At 49.9% G+C, this 16,105-nt stretch overlaps 1 protein-coding gene across 3 annotated transcripts; it reads right to left on the bottom strand.

Moving 5' to 3' along the window:
• Window positions 1-3,163: 3,163 nt before the first annotated feature.
• On the bottom strand, window positions 3,164-14,218 carry RHBDD2 (rhomboid domain containing 2). 3 transcript variants are annotated; one of them, XM_029222388.1, is made up of 5 exons: window positions 13,962-14,180; window positions 12,216-12,340; window positions 11,476-11,883; window positions 6,574-6,724; window positions 3,164-4,139 (listed from the first exon to the last, which is right to left on the bottom strand). In XM_029222388.1, the coding sequence occupies exons 3-5, from the start codon at window positions 11,636-11,638 to the stop codon at window positions 3,782-3,784; spliced, it is 672 nt and encodes a 223-aa protein (XP_029078221.1). In that variant the 5' UTR covers window positions 11,639-11,883; window positions 12,216-12,340; window positions 13,962-14,180; the 3' UTR covers window positions 3,164-3,781. The 3 variants fall into 3 exon arrangements, with proteins under 3 accessions (XP_029078221.1, XP_029078222.1, XP_029078223.1); XM_029222389.1 differs by lacking the exon at window positions 12,216-12,340 and having other exon boundaries at window positions 13,962-14,218; XM_029222390.1 differs by lacking the exon at window positions 12,216-12,340 and having other exon boundaries at window positions 11,476-11,876; window positions 13,962-14,158.
• Between the last annotated feature and the right edge of the window lie 1,887 nt (window positions 14,219-16,105).

The following is a 16,105-nucleotide window of genomic DNA, read 5'->3' as shown; positions in this document are numbered from 1 at the left end:
CCCCGGGCCCTGGGAAGGCCTGAGCTGTCCCAGTGTCGCCTCCATGGGTAGCCCACCTGATCCTGGGCTCTGGGGGTGCTGAAGCCAGGCCCCCAGGAGGAGTTCCGTTAAGGAAGCAGCCTTGGGATGTGACTTGGACAGGCAAGCTTTCTTGGGAAGGGGCTCCAGGCTCAAAACAGAGCAAGATCCCGGGTGGCCTGGGATCTGGAGATGGTGTGGAGGTGCCTCAGGAGCCGAGCTTTGGGTCCAGGTGGGGCTCCTGCAGCTGGCGGTTGTCCAGGCACAGATGGGCAGAGCAGAGGCCAGGGAGCATCCCGGGATGCAGACTAGGGGAGGTGCCCCTGCGGGTCTCAGGAGTCCAAGGTCCAGTACCCAACTCCGAGGCCAGCTCTGCCCTTCCCCGGTCCCCTCATTCCACGCTTGGGGGAACCTCATCCTACAGGATTGTCCTGCCTCCACCCCTACCCGGGGCCCTCCCCCATCCCACCACCTGAGGGCGAGCGGGCGCCTTCAGGCAGGGCAGGAGCTCTGGACTTCGGATGGGAGAGCTGTGCACACGCTCTCAGCTCGGCCACACGCTTGGTGTGACCCCGGAAAGTCACTTTGCGTTCTAGGCTCTGTTTCTGCCTGTCCCACCCCTCGGCCTGGGCCTCAGGACAGGATCCCATCACGTCCAGCTCTTTCCTACCTGCCCTCCCAGCCTCTGGGCTCACGTCTCCGCCCTGCCTACTGGATCCCCGCCTTCCTGTCTCGGCTCACACCGTCACCCTGCGTCCTCCGGGCCCTGCCCTTGCTGGGTAACTCTCTCCTCCCGGAGGTCTCCTCTCTGACACCCTCGCTGCAAGGTGGGCTCACCTCACCTCTGCACCTGGCCGCTCTCTCTCACGCCATAGAGCACGTCTCCCTTAATGGACTGTGAGTGCATTGAAGGCTCAACTCGTTCTTCTCCATCTTCACGTCCCCAGAGCCAAGCACAGGCCTGGAACTCAGCAGTTGCTCACAAAGCATTTGTTAAATCGAAGAATGAAGGTGCAGGTGTGTGAAGGATGGAGGCCTCGCAGGGCAGGGCGGCCATGCCTCTCAAGGCCCTTAACTTGAGCCGCGGTTAACCACAAAGCTGGTTCCCTCCCGGGAGGGGCCTCCTCAGAGGACGGGAGCGATCCCTCTTCCTCCTGTTCCCCCAGCGCCGGCCCCAGGGAAGGTTTCAGAGGCAGCCAAGGGACTGCTTCTCTGCTGCCCCCTGCTGACGAAAAAGGGGAAACTGGATGAAGTCTGGAAGCTTCTCTGGCTACAGTGGCTCCCTCCTGGCCTGGGGATAAGAGAGAGGTTTCTGGTGCGCGGGGAATAATGGCCTTCCCTTTGCCAAACGTGCTGTATTCTTCATCCTGCTAACAGCCAGTGGTTAGGGTCTTCCTCTTTCCCTCCCTCCAAAGTCCCCCCTTCGCCCCCGTGGAAGGGTGTGTGCTGGGTATCCAAGACTGACCCCCAGCTCTCCAGGCTGGTCTAGGCGCCTCCTGGGAGCGCCTGAACAGCGTTGCTGAATTACAGTTCTTTAATCATCCACTCCCCCCACCCCCAGACTGAGCTCCCCAAGGGCAGGGATCCCAGTTCATTCAATTGCTCAACAGATCTTTACTGCGTGTCAGCCCCGTGTAGGGGGTTCTCTGCCCCCACGGAGCTCACCTTTCCGTTTCCAGGCCCAGCCTGAGGCTTGACACACACTTGGTGTTTGCAGAAGGGGGCACACTGGCGGATCATTCAACAGCAAGTTGGGGAGGGGCTTGGGAGCCCCTCCAGGTCCTCTCATATGCGTGTTCAGGGGAGAAATGCCCCCTCTGACCCGGCTCCAGGCTGCCTGCTGTGGCCCAAGCAAAGTCCAGGGGAACGGACTAAGGACCAGTCTCAGAGTAGCAGCTGTGGCCGCAGCCCAAGGTAGCCGCTGCTGTCAGCTGCTCTGCCAGACCCATCCTGCCTCCCTGGAACCCCATTAGGGAAAGCAGGGGTGGAGGAGACGGCTGAACAGAATGACCCCTGAGGGCCCTTCGGCTTTCTACTCGGGATCGCATGAGGGCCCTGGAGCCTGACCATCCCCAAGGCCCAAGGTCTCCACAGCTCCAGCCAGACAGCCCAGCAGGAAGGCCAGACGTGAGGGAGGTGACCGCCACACTGGGAGCAGGTGGCCACCTCACCTGCCTCTGGATACAGGCTGGGACTGGAGGGAAGATGTCTAAGGGACACACAGCAGCCTGCACTCAGCGAGTGAACGTGATGGGAAAGATGCTGGGTGTGGCTGGAGACACCAGGCGCTGGGACTGCAGACAGGTCTCAGCTGCAGCCCGGGCCCCCAGCTCCTCGGCTGGTGAGGCCTCTTCACAATCCCGCTCCCGCTCAGGAGCCACCGTCTCAGCTTCACGCCCCGCCCCCCGCCCCAGCGCAGGCCACTCACTGCCCTGTCCACTGCTGCGGATTTGTGGGTGTGTCTTCTCCACCTCTAATACCCAGGGCCTCCCAAAAAGCCAGCCCCGAGCAGGCCATCCAGCTCCAGGAGTAAACGAAGGCCGCGTGTGCTGGTATCTCTGAGGACACCTGCGTGTGGCGTGTCTTCTCAACGTGAGCCCACTTCAAAGAGCTCAGCTGAAGGCTGATCAGGAGCCAGGAGCTCCCCTCGGCCTGGTCAGGCGCCCGTAGGCTCAGTCACATCCCTGTCCCTGTCCCGCCCTGCGTGGTGTGTAGGGGGCCTGACCCCTGCAAACTACATTTCCCGGGCTCACTTGCCAAAGGTTTCCTGGTTAATACGGCCCACAGGAGACCCTGCGGGTAGATCAGGCGACAAAGAAGCCAGGGCTCTCCTCCCCGCCTCTTGCTTCAGAGGCCACCGCGGCCGGTGCTTGTGTCACTCCCTGGCGTAAGGTCCCGCGGGCAGCCCTTCTCGTGGTGACCCAGCCTGGAGCCCTGGGAACACCACAGCGGCTCCCCGCTGTTGCCAATCTCAGGGTTGCCAAACTCTCCCGTTTGTCCTTTCAGCTCTCTGGGGACCCTCTCAACTCAAGCCCTCACGCCAGATGCCCGCTGGGGAGTCGTCTGCCCGACTTGACCTGGGTGTGCTTCTCTTCGCTGCCCTCTGTATTCCTCGGCCAGACCACAAAGACACCACACACCGAGGGCAGGTTGGAGGCTGTTTCTTTATGCAAAGGTAATCAACACTATGGATCCAGAAGCATGCTGCTGCGGCTCACGCTGGCCCGTCTCACCACTTCCGGGGCAGAAGTCTGGGTGTGGGGCGGGGGGGGTCACCGCAAGGGAGGAACACCGCACAGGCCTGGGGACTGGCGAGCACACCAGCCGGGAGCTCCCAAAGGCACGCGCAGTCACACGAACACGGCATAACCACGAGCACGACGTACGAGGACAGGAAGGAAACGGAGAGCTGAAACGAGTCACTGACCGCCAATGCCCTCTTCTCCCAGGTGTCCTGTGGGGGGCGGGACAGTGGGTGGGCGGGGCCTGGGCCTGGAGCCAAGCGCCCCAGCTGTGCCACTACAAGGCCACGTGACCTCACTGCACGCTTTCTGCATCTGTAAACTGGGGACGACAAGCTGTACTTCACCAAGTTGTCATGAGGATGAATGAGAATGAAATAGAGACACATATCAAAATACTCAACACAGAGCCTGGCACATAGAGGTGTTCAGTAAGTAACTTTTTGTCAAGAACATCTCAGCTCAGAGAGGACCTTCCTCGGAAGGCCGAGATGGGAGATCGCTTCCCTGGAAACTCTCTCTCAGGGGATCAGGACCCTTGAGCACTCCTTGGAGCCTGTAGTCGCTGAACTGGCCAGGGCCCCGGAATGCACTGTGCCGGGGCAGTTGAGGGGGGCGGGGGGCTGGACCCCCAGGGAGGCACCCGCAGAAGCCGGGTAGACACCAGAGGAGCTGGGAACTGTGCCAAAATGGTTCTGCACGTAACACAGGCCGGACGTGGGCTGGTACGGAGGCAGGCTGGCCGTGTGCCCAGGGACCCAGGACGGCCAGGGGGCCAGTTTCTGGCCACTGGTGTGCTGCATCTGGGCCACAGGGTGGTTCGGGGCCAGGTGAGGGTGGCCGCTCTGTGTGGGGTAGGAGCCAGGCACAGGGTTCAGCCTGGAAAGGAACAGAGAGAAAATGGTCACTCAGCCACTCATGCCGGGGCACGCAGGCGCGAAGCGTGGGTCACTATACTGCTTTCTGTTACAACGTGCTGTGGACGGTTCCTATAACCAGCTGTAAAAGTGCCAAGTGGGGAGGAAGGTCAATCTCAACTGGACAGAAAACATATGCCCAGAGGGGGCAGGGCCCACTCACGGTCCTGCAGTAAGTCAGCAGGAAGAAGGGGTATCAGGCCCATGCCTGAGACACCCTGAGGTGTAAGAGCAGCTTGCAAACTGGATGGACCGGATGGAGATGGGGACAGATCACAGCAGCCAGTGTTTGTGGTCGGCTCAGCAACTGGCCCCAGAGAGAATGGATCCACCTCTGTGGGAGGGAGGAGGGGAATGCTCTAACGGGTAACACAGGGCTTGGGCCCAGGCCTTGTCTGCTGGGAGATATTCTACCCACGTCTTCAGGAATAAAGACTCACAACTCAAAGTCCTGGCAGGCAGGAACCGACATGACAGACGTGGGGAGCTGTCTGTGCTGAGGTTGGAGACCCCACCACAGACGCGTGCGGCTGGGGCCACAAAGGGGGACACATTCTAAGGGTTTTAGCCTGTGACCTTCGTGCAGAGTTCCAAATATGAAGCACAGATGTCAACACCACTGACACCTGTGTTAGGTAACTCGACTAAACCTGTACACATTTCAATCCAAACCTAAGCTTACAAGTCAGCTGCTTCAGTGCAGATGCAGGACGCCTGACAGCACTTCTGGCATTTCAAAAACATAGAGGTTTTGGCCGATAAGAAGCTTGACAAGAGCCTCCAGGGAGGCAAGGCTGTCCGGGCAGTCAGGTCCTCTGCCGAAAGAAACACACGTTTTCTAATACTGTGTCCCGTGGTCAGGTCATCCGAGACATCACGTTCTGTTCCGGGTGCCTACAGCAGGCCAGGATAACGAGGGATCGAACACCACGCCATGCAAGGGACACAGAAGGAGCTGAGAGGGTCACCATGGCCCCTGGCCAGATCAGCGCGTCATGGTGAAGCAGGATCACCCGGCACCACGGTGTCACGGTTACAGAGAAGTAACTGCGATTCAGCGTGGAAGACCTTTCTCATTAGGGGCTGCCTTGGAGAGCCAGCCCCCAGCCGCCAGGGGTGAACATCGTCAGCTGTCTTAGAGGGGATTCCTTCACGGGAGAGGGCGGGGGAGAGAGCATTTGCAAACGTGGACCCTTAAGTTCTCTCTAGATTCTGTGAGAACAGCAATTAAGAGCCAAAAAGCTACAATACACCTAATTCTAAATTTAAACACTTCCCACCCATTTAGACTCCAGGAATTACTTGCCTGAAACAAAATGGGTGAGTGTGCGTTTCTATTTCTCCCAGTACCCGTCCCTGCTTTTAAGAAATGGTCAGAGTGGGGAATTCCCTGGCGGTCCAGTGGTTAGGACTCAGCGCTTTCACTGTGGGGACCTGGGTTCGATCCCTGGTCAGAGAACTAAAATCATCCTGCAAGCCGTACGGCCTGGTGAAAAAAATAAAAATAAAGAAATGGTCAGAGGGCTCTGAGCTGCTGAAGGCTGGAGTGTCCACCTCCTAAAATAAAGTACAAGGAGCAGACTCCAATTCAGCCAAAGTCCTGCCTCCAGGGCAGCGCGGGGGCAAGAGGTACTGCACAGCTGAAGCAGAAAAGGGCCACTGACAAGCACCTTGACTTTGTACTGGATCCGTTCTTTGGGAGGGACTTGAAGGAAAGGGAGCCTCCTCCACTGTGAACTCTCAGTATTGGCAGAAACCAGTGGAGGCCACCCGAGGCCGGCAGTGTGCGCCCCAGCGACACGGAGTCAGGAGGGCCCGGAAGCAGGGGCCCCTGGCTCTAGACTGGGCCCTCCTGCCCTGTGTTACCTGGAGGCAGACTCCTGTCCCCTTTGGGCTCTCTCTCTGAAAGGAGGGAGTCAGGCTACGTGAGCTCTGGCGGCTTGCCCAGGACTTTCCATTGAGAGTTAACGTGCCTGGACTGGAAAACAGTAAGCTTCGCCTTCTCCTGCCAGGTGGCCAAGAAAACCCTCTCAGGTTCGGGCCGTGCCACCTCCTAAGGCTCCCAGTCAGTTGCGTGGACTGTGCTTCTTACCAGCGTCACACGCAGGAGCCCAATCCCACCTGCACAGGGTGCTTGTCGGCGCTGAGGGCTGTTAATGCCACTGGATGGGGCCACAAGTCACTTGGGATTATGCACAAGAGCCCCTTCCTGCTCAGTCCCTACCTCAGATGCAGCTGGGCAGAATCTAGGGTGCTCGGGAGAAATTTGTGCACAGATTTTTTTGGGCCCAGGCTGCCCACACCCTCTTGCCTATTCCCCAGGACAGTGAACGAGTCACACCCTCTAGAGGCCCAGGAATTGCTTTAGGAATAAAGCACAGAGTTCTATAACTTACTTCCGGCTTTGGGCTGCCCTTCTTTCAGCTGAAGAGCCGGAGATGTACTTGAACATCGAAATCTTCCTCATCAGGCTGAAGGGGAACTTCTGGTCGAGCTTCAGTGCAACTCGCTCTGGGAGGTCGATGGAGTAGCAGTAGGTGAAGCCATCTGAGGTTGGCATATTAAGGAAAACTGGAGGCAGCTAAAGGGAGGAGGGCTGAACACTCCTCATAGGACACAGGTGCCCACATTGATTGTACAGGGGAGTTAAGTGCTTATTCCACCATAATATCTGACTGGAGTTTCAAGCTCAGGGGAAACCAAGAGTTGAGTTTCTATCCCCTGTACCTCAGAGGGAACATGACCCAGCAACAGGAGAGGGCAGACAGGTGCTAACATTTCACCTTCCCCTAGACACACCCATCCTGTCTCCTGAGCCCCTCTGGCCCCTTCAATCACAGTCAGAAGCCAGCACACATCTCTGTCTTTCCAGTGGGATGAAGCAGGAGGCTATCCTAATACCCTCTGGGAGGACTGACATCTTCTTGTACTTTGTCCCAAATAGGAGGAACCTTGTCTCAATGTGACCAACTGAGCTTCCTGTGGGCCTCTGTGGCAGCCCTGGGAGGTCCCAGGGATGTGATGGTACTCTGGTCATCCGACCTGTGTCAGCCCATCACTGCCTAGACAGCCAAAGAGTCAGCCTTTATCCAACCATCCACCCGTCCTCTCGACAAATATTCATTGAACATCTAGTATGTACCAAGTACTGGGGTAGAATAAGTGGCCATGGGCAAAAGCTCATCTATGGATGACCACGCTGGGGACCTTAAGCTAGCCTAGATAGATCTGAGAAATTTTTCTCTAAGGATGTGATGAGGATGTTGAAGCCTAAATTGTGAGTAGCAATAGCTAGAAGAGGGGTGCTGGCAGACAGAAGACTGTACAGAAGCACCAAAAGAACACTGTTCCTCACGGCAGTGTTCTTAACTAGAATACTACTGGCGAGATAACTCTCTGCTGGGCTAGACTGTGCCACTCATTATAGGACATTTAGCATTCCTGGCCACCAGCCACCAAATGGTAGTAGTACCTAGTCATTGTGATAAACAAATACACCCTTGCTATTTCTAAATTCTTTCAGGGATGACAGTATGCTTCCAAATACTGATTCCAGGTGGTAACCAATGCTGTAAGGAAGTCAAAAGTTGTCATGGCTGATGACTTCAGAATGGTCTCAAGAATTTGTTCTGCTTCTGACTCTGATGAAGTAATAATACTACACTAGTCCTCCCACATATATAACTATAAACCAGGATACAATATTTCACACAATTGTTTTCAGACTTTGGACCACAAGCACTACCAAACTGTGATACCTAAGAAAAGGGAAACAAATTAAGTGAGCCTCAAGATCAAGCTGGCTTTCTGCCTGGAGGCACTTTCTAAACCACAGCACAGGAACGGGAATCCAAGCATCATTCCAACCTTAGTGTATGTGCTGCCAAAGCGAGCACGGGGAATCCAAGCAGGGTACAGTATTTTTCCCTGAGCTGGAGAGACAAAGAGTTCAGGGAGGAAAAAATGCCTGGGATTTACAGGTCAGTAATGGAGACGAGGGAGAAGCAGCTCCTCCTCTTCTTCTGGATGGGGCCACAGGTCCCTTGGGCCCGAAGAGGTTCCCCGAGTCTTTAGCTAAACACTAATGTAGACATACATAGGCTGAGACTCCTCCAGTCAGGCAAAGAACAGCTACTGAAGAAACAACAACTATCAAAGCGCTGTAAGATTAACAACTCCTGGAGCTCCCACAGGACAGGGACACGCTCAAGTTCTAACCAGAGTAAAGAGACTTCACTGAACACCCAGGACATTCAGGAGAGACCCCCAAAAGGCAATGCCTTAACAAGTAAATTAACTGCCTATTAGGAAAATAAATACTCTTTAAAGGAAGACAACAATATTCAGCCCTTGATAACACAGTATTCACAATGTTTATCAAAAAATAAAAAATTACAAGACAAGGGACAAAGCAAGAAAATAGGGTCCGTAATCAAGAGGAAAAACAGTCAAAAGAAACAGGTCCAGAAAGGACAAAGATGATGGTATTAAGAGACAAGTATTTTAAAACAGCTATTATAAATGTGTAAGTGAATGTGTTTAAAGGAAAACATAAACATAACAAACAGATAAAGAATTGCAATACAGAAATGAAAACCACAAAGAAGAACCTCTTGAACTGAAATATACAACACCAGGAATGAAGAACTAACTGGGTAGGTTTAACAGCAGAGTAGACGCTGCGGAAGACGAGACTGCTGAACTTGAAGGCAGTGGGATAGAAATTATCCAAACTGAAATGCAGAAGGGAAAAAAGGCAAAAAGTAAAAAAAAACACAAACAGCCTTAGTGACCCACTGAACAATACCATGTAGCTTATATATATGTAATTGGTAACCCACAAGGAGAAGAGAAAAGAGGATAGAAAAAAAATACTTCAAGGCATAATGACGATAATTTTTTTAGACTTGATGAAAATTCTAAACTCACACATCCAAGATCAACAAACTCCAAGTAAATAAGGTAAACACAAAAACACCACCTCAAGGCACAAGATAATAGCTAAAAAACAATGATAAAGAAAAAATTGTGACATGAGCCAGAGAAAAACAATGAATTATACAGGGAAACAATAAAAATGATTACTGATTTCTTATCAGAAACAATACAAACCAGAAGTAATGCAAGGACATCTTTAGAAGTGAAAGGAGATCATAGAAGGCTAGAATTCTATATTTAGTGAACTAAAGGCATTTTCAAAGAACCAAAGATGGAGAGAATTTTTCACCAGCATACCTACTGTAATGTTAAAGGAAGTTCTTTAGGCTAAAGGAAAATGATACCAGATGGGAATTTGGATCTACACAAAAGAATGAAGAAAAATAGAGATGATAAATATGTGAGTAAATGTTGCTTTTTAAAAAAATATAATTGACTGTTTAAAGAGTAGCAAGAGAAGCAGCAACGTATTGTGAGGTTTATAACATATGTAGAAGTAAAACACATAACAACAATAACATAAAGGATGGAAAGAAGGAAAACAGAAATACAATGGAATAAGATTCTTACATACAAAGTGGTATACTATCTGAATGTAGCCTGTGATAAACTAAAAATGCATATTTAAACTCTAGAGCAACCACTAAAAAATAAAACAAAGAGGCATGGTTAATAAGCAAAGAAGATAAAATGAAATACTAAAAAAAAAAAATGCAATTGAAGGCAGGAAAAGAGGTAAAAAGGAACAAAGAACATTTGAGACAAAGAGAACACAAAAAGCTAGCTGGTAGACTTAACCCCACTATATCAATAATTACACTAAATGCAAATGGGCTAAACAAGCCTTTAAAAGGCAGACTGTCAGATAGAGAACCACCTATATGCTATCTACAAGAAAGATGCTTTAAATGTAGACATAAACGTTAAAAATATAAGGATGGGAAAATATATACCTTGTAAATCCTAATTCTAAGAAAGGAGAAAGCTGGAATAAGTAAATTAATATCAGACAATGAAGAATTTAGGGCAAAGAATATTACCAGAGATTTAAAGGGTCAATTTCATAACAGTAAAGGGTAAATTCATTAAGATGATATAACAATCCCAAATGTGTATGTATCCAATAAACAGAACTTCAGAAACACTTGAAGCCAAAAACTGATAAGAACTGAAAGCAAAAAAGAGAGATCTACAGTATTACCTGGAGATGTCAACAGTGTTCTCCCAGTAATAAATAGAATAACTATAAGGATATAGAAGATTTGAACAATACAATACCTTGTCCTAACTGACATATACTGAACACTATACCCACCAATTGCAGAATGCACATTCCTTTCAAGTACACACAGAATACTCACCTAGATGTAACAAATAATTTTAAAGGACTGTAATCTTACAAAGAATTTTCTCTGACCACATGAAATAAAATAAGAAATCAATAACAGAAAGAAATCTGGGAAATCACCAAATATTTAGAAATTAAGCAACTCCCTTATAAATAACCCTTGGATCAAAAAAGAAATCCCAAGGAAAATTAGAAAATACTTTTAACTGAGTGATAATGAAAACACAACATATCAAAATTTGTGGGATACAGCTAAAGTAGTGCTTACATGGGGAGTGTATAGCTTTAAATTTTCATGTTAGGAAAAAAAGTTTAAAACCAATGAAATTAAACTAGAATTTAAAAATAAGATACATAAGAACAATGTTATCAATGTGGATTTATACACTACCCACACTAACAGTTCATAGAATCACAAATTGTAAGATATGTCAGGAATGCACCTTGTCCAACTCCAAACACTACCATTCTGATGTTTAAAAAAAACCCACTTTGTATTTTAGAATACTTTCCCCTAATTGCCAGAATATTTATACAAGGAATATGAGGCTTATCCTAAGTTTTTAACTACCCATATGGTAAAAGCCTACCATAAAAAAAATTTTTTTTTTCTTCTGAGAAATAGATTAAGCCAAACAAAAACAAACAAACCTGTTTCCTATTCCTTTCATGGAACATCTCCAGCCCACGGGTAGTTCAGGTTCCTCCAATAAAAAAAATTAGTCAAATGTAGGTTTACACCTTGGAAAAAATCAATACAGAATATTTTACTAACTGGCAGTGCTGAGCCAGTGTGAGGAGTGAGCTGTGGTGATCTTTTCCAGATGAGAAAACTCTGGCCTAAAGAAGGGAAGTGACCTGCCCAAGGCCACACGGTTTTCAAAGCTGAAGCTAGCACACAGATTACCTACATCTGAGCTCACAGCTCTATCTACTTGACACCCCCAGGCCCTACAACTTGGTTCACCCTTTGGCATGTCATTGTTCTACAGTTACCTTCTAGGAAGGATACATGTTAGCCCAATTCCAAGTCCACAGACGTTACTGAGGAAAGAGGTCTGGGGAATGAGCCAGGAGGCACAGAGCAGAAGCCATGGCACCAGCAATGAGGGCACAACCATGCCAAACACCAGGGCCCTCCTCATCCGAGAGCGGACGGAATTGACTCCCAGCATGGCAAAAGCCACTGGGGTGAAACCTCTGGCATCCTCTACCTCCCCGAGCTTTGACAGCGATGACACAGCTTCAAAAGACAGGAAGATGATGGCACAGATGATGGCGAAGATCACGGTGAAGAAGCAGTGGCGGACGGTGCCCACGGTTCTCTCAAAATTGCCAGCAAAGCGCCAAATGATGATGGCACCGCAGAGCAGGGAGACTGGATTCTCATAGACAAAGATGTAAGTCACCAGCCTGTAAACTGCAGAGGGAACTGGGTTAGAGGCCCAATGGTGGGTTGTTCCAAGAAGGGAAAGCCAGGTTACAACCCACCTAGGAAACGGGGAGTAGCTGGCTCTCATTGCCAGTGAAAATCAGCCCGGAGCCAGTGGGATAAGCAGAGGGAGGCAACAACGAAGGACCCAGGACTCAAAGTAGAGGCGTGGATGTCTAATCTTTGCTCTTTCCCAGACCTGGAGCAAGTCTTATCTGTGACTGGCTTCCACGTGGGGAAAAAAATAACACTTTCTGGCATGGGATGGTCTTTAAATTTGTAATGTGCTTTATAATCCTTTTTTAGGTTTTAATACTGACCTATCTCACCGGGCAGTTTGAGGGTTAATTAATTGTAACGGCTTCAGGTGGATTGAGTGGGTGTCACTTAACACTCTTTGTGCCCGTCTCCTCGGCTGTAATCCTGACCTCTCCTTCCATAGTGGCTGTTCAGAGGAAGAAAAAAGGGACCATGAATTATTTTGCACCTGTAAAGATTAGAAAACTATCACTGATAATGTAGATACAGAACTCAGAAGTCTTTCTTGAAAGTGCTGATCTAGTCTTCAAGGCAGAGCCACGCTTTATATGCAATAAGACAGCAAAGAATCTCACTTTTATTTTTCTAGAACCAGTCCTCTCTCTTATGTACTTTTACATCCCCACAGGCCAAAATACTAAACTGAAGGAGGGGGACTGGTGAAGTGGCAGTAACATTGGACTTGGGAGCCTAAAGGCTTGGAGTGGAATCTTGGCTCTATCACATCCAGGCCGGTTGAGCTCAGTCAAGTCACAGGCCCTATCGGCTTCAGTTCTCTCTTTGTATAATAACAGGCATACACTCGAGGCCCTCAAAGGTCTCTTACATGTCTAATACTCACATTGCCTGTGAGCCCCAGAGAAGCCGTGAAGTAAAGAAAAAAAAAGGGAGCTCAGTTTAGGCTGGCATTTTGCATCTGTCTCTGAAGACAGATGTGCTGTGTGTACCTCAGGTGGGGTTGGGAGGGACCAGTTTTAGATTTGAGCAGGGAGGCAGGCTATGAACCATGTACCTCAGTCAGGCCATCTCTGTAAGGCTTCATTATCTGAAGAGTACTTCATTGCTTGCTGAGTACTTCTGACACTGAAATCCCAAGTATAAATGTGAAGATTCTAGAAGCAATTCTATATAATTTGGGGATCATAAACCCCAAGGTTCCAGTCCCAACACATCACACGATAAAAAGAAAAATCTGGGTTCCTGTGTCAATTATATAACTCAATAGCTCTGCGAGTCTTCGCATTAAGCCTCAGTTTCATCTAAATAATGGGCAACAATAAAGCCTACATTACGTCATGGGATCACCGTGAGTATTAAATGAGATTAATGCATGTGAATGTGCTTTGTAAAACAACAAGTCATGCAAATTTCCCATTTTCCTCCCCAGAAAACAATGGGGAAGAAACAGAGGCTAAGAACATCTTTTATGAGCCGATGTTTATACGTAATTGGTCTGCAAAATCCCTCACCCTCCCCGAGAAAACAAACACCTCTCCCAAAGGTACAAGATACCCCCTCCCGCCATGAGCAGGGAATCGGAGTGAGGATTAAGATAAAAACGAAGAAGCACAATAAATTCTAAACCCCAGGAAGCCAGGATCTTATAGGGGTGGCCACAGATAAAGCTCAAGTGTCCTGACGAAGGCGAAAGAAAAAAATTTTTTCAATGGGGGGTTGGGCCCTTAAAGCAGACGTAGGTGTGAATGTGACAAGGGAGGGGAACAGAAAAATCCTCCTTGGTGATGGAGCACGGGTGAATGAAACCTATTTGCTACGAATGGATATGGGGGCCTTGACCAGTCGGATGGCGACAGGGAAGGGAACAAATCTGGGTAGGGAAGCATTACAGTGGTGACGAAGATGGGGCTCTGCACAAAGACGTGGAATATGGGGCTAGTCTTCCAGGTGGGCAGAATGATGATGCGGACGGAGGCGGGGTGACGCGGATGCTGGGAGGCCAGAGCCCAGGGCCTGGCGAGGTCGGAGGAAAAGGGCTGGCACCCGGGGCCCGGTCCCGCCCTGCTCACCTTGCCAGTTGCGCAGGGCCTCGGACCGCAGCGAGAGGCCCGAGGGCGCCAGGGGAGGCTGCAACAGGAACAGGCGAGGCCCAGACACCAGCAGCGAGAGCAGCGCGGTGAAGAAGGTGGCGGATGGCACCTCGGGCCACAAGGACCAGCTCCGGTACCCGGGCTCCGAGACCGCCATGGCCGCCAAGGCTCCCGCTCCCCTAGGCGGCTCCGGCAGGTTCTCGGCTCCTTCCGCCTCCTTGCGGCTGTCTCCCATGGCAACAGCGGAGGAGGTGGCCGGAAGCCCCGCCTCCCCGACGCCCCGCCCCGTGCAGAGTTGCCCAATCCAGTCGCGCTGGCCAGTCTCCCCCGCGCGTAGGACAGCGCCCTCTGGCGGCAGCACCCCCCTTTTCTGTGTTTACCCCCAGTATACCAATGAAGAAACTGGTGTCAGGGTAATGCAGTTAAACGGCAAAGACAATTAGAACTCAGGTTCCCCCCAGTTGCTATGGCCTGGAATTGGCTACTGACAAGGTGCCTGGGTTAGAGAAACAGGGGTGGGAGAGGAAGGAGGGATTCTACTGAAGTCCCTGAAGGGATGTAATGTAGCAACAGTGATAACCAAGGTCTATTTCAGCCCTTAAAGTCTGAAAAGCACTTTCACCAGAGAACAGCTGTTTAAAGTAGCCAACTGGAATATGGTTTCCCTGATTACAGATACTTTGGAAGGTGACTTGCCCAAGGTCACAAGTGGGAAGCAGTAGGACTAGGATCTGAATTCCTGTTTGCTAGGCCCCGATTTTCTTCCCTTTTCACTACTTCCCTCTAATATCCTGCCTACTGCTACATGTATGTAAATTCGACTACTGAAAAATAAACAAATGCTTCACTGTCTGTGCTGGACATTCAGATCCGTTCCCGGCCCTAGTCTGCCCCCCTCAGTAGTTCTGGCAATGTCTGTGTGCCCATGAACCTCAGGAAGAGAACCTTAGATTCTTTTCGTCTTTTGTGTTTAGTACTAAAATATAACCATGTAATTTTCTGGATATAAATATACAGCAATGGGACATATTTCAATGAATGCTATGTATATTTAAACTAATGCTGCTCACGATGCAGCAGTGGGCATGAAAATTAAGGTTTTACTCAACAGGAAGCAAAACGGGAATCAGAAGTGTGGTGGAGCAGCTAAAAATAGCGAGTGGGGACTTGGGCTGCTGGAACCAAAGTCTGGGCCTTGGAAAGAGGAAGCGGGTGATGGTCCCATCTCCTCTGTGCCCATCAGACCACTCCAGGAGTTCTGGGTCTACTTTCAGACATATATTCTGAAAAAGGATGTAGAAAATTAGAGCTTGTCCAACACAAAGTGGCTAGGACTGGGAGAAAAGGGAGAAATTTCAAATCATATCTTGATGAGGGACAATTAAAGGGACCAGGGAGACTTCCATGGAGAAGCTTCAGTGGTCCAGACCACTGGCTCTAACTATGTGAAGGGCTTTCCTGAAGAGGGGGAGTAGACTTATCCTGTGTTACTCCAGAGGGGAGACCTGGAAATGATAGGGCGACACACTTGACTTAAGAAAGAACTTTCTGACTTCCCTGGTGGCGCAGTGGTTAAGAATCTGCCTGCCGATGCAGGGGACACGAGTTCGAGCCCTGGTCCAGAAGATCCCACATGCCGCAGAGCAACTAAGCCTGTGCACCACAACTACTGAGCCTGTGCTCTAGAGCCTGTGAGCCGCAACTACTGAGCCCGAGTGCCACAACTACTGAAGCCCATGCACCGCAGCAAGAGAAGCCACCGCAATAAGAAGCCCGTGCACCACAACAAAGACTAGCCCCTGCTCACCGCAACTAGAGAGAAAGCCCGTGTGCAGCAACGAAGACCCAATGCAGCCAAAAAATAATAAATAGATAAGTAAATTTTTTTAAAAAAGAAAGAACTTTCTGACAGTTTGGATTGTCTATCCGTGGCATGAGCTGCCTTAATAGGTAGTGAGCTCCCTGTGACTACAATATGCAAGCAGAGGCAATCTGGGGACTTGATGAGAAAACTGAAGTGATTCAAGCATCAGTTTGGAGGTGGAACTAGATGCCTTTTAAAATCTTTTTGGACCTTCAGTTCTAAGACTCCATAAACAAACAAACGCATATGGAGTGTTGAT

This window comes from Monodon monoceros, unplaced genomic scaffold (genome assembly GCF_005190385.1).
Source record: "Monodon monoceros isolate NGI ecotype Baffin Bay Population unplaced genomic scaffold, NGI_Narwhal_1 Super_Scaffold_13, whole genome shotgun sequence".
In the NCBI taxonomy this organism is placed as follows: Eukaryota; Metazoa; Chordata; class Mammalia; order Artiodactyla; family Monodontidae; genus Monodon; species Monodon monoceros.
Note: the sequence above shows the minus strand (reverse complement) of the source record. Positions and strands in the feature narration are given on the sequence as shown.

Bases quoted from the DNA above. Each gene is read 5' to 3' on its own strand.
- RHBDD2 (XM_029222389.1), bottom strand. From the start codon at position 14,217: ATGGGAGACAGCCGCAAGGAGGCGGAAGGAGCCGAGAACCTGCCGGAG. The intron at 11,884-13,961 runs GTGAGCAGGGCG...TTCCCTCTGCAG, and splicing joins GGCCCTGCGCAACTGGCAAG to TTTACAGGCTGGTGACTTAC. The intron at 6,725-11,475 runs GTATCCTTCCTA...TGCCAACCTCAG, and splicing joins ACTTGGAATTGGGCTAACAT to ATGGCTTCACCTACTGCTAC.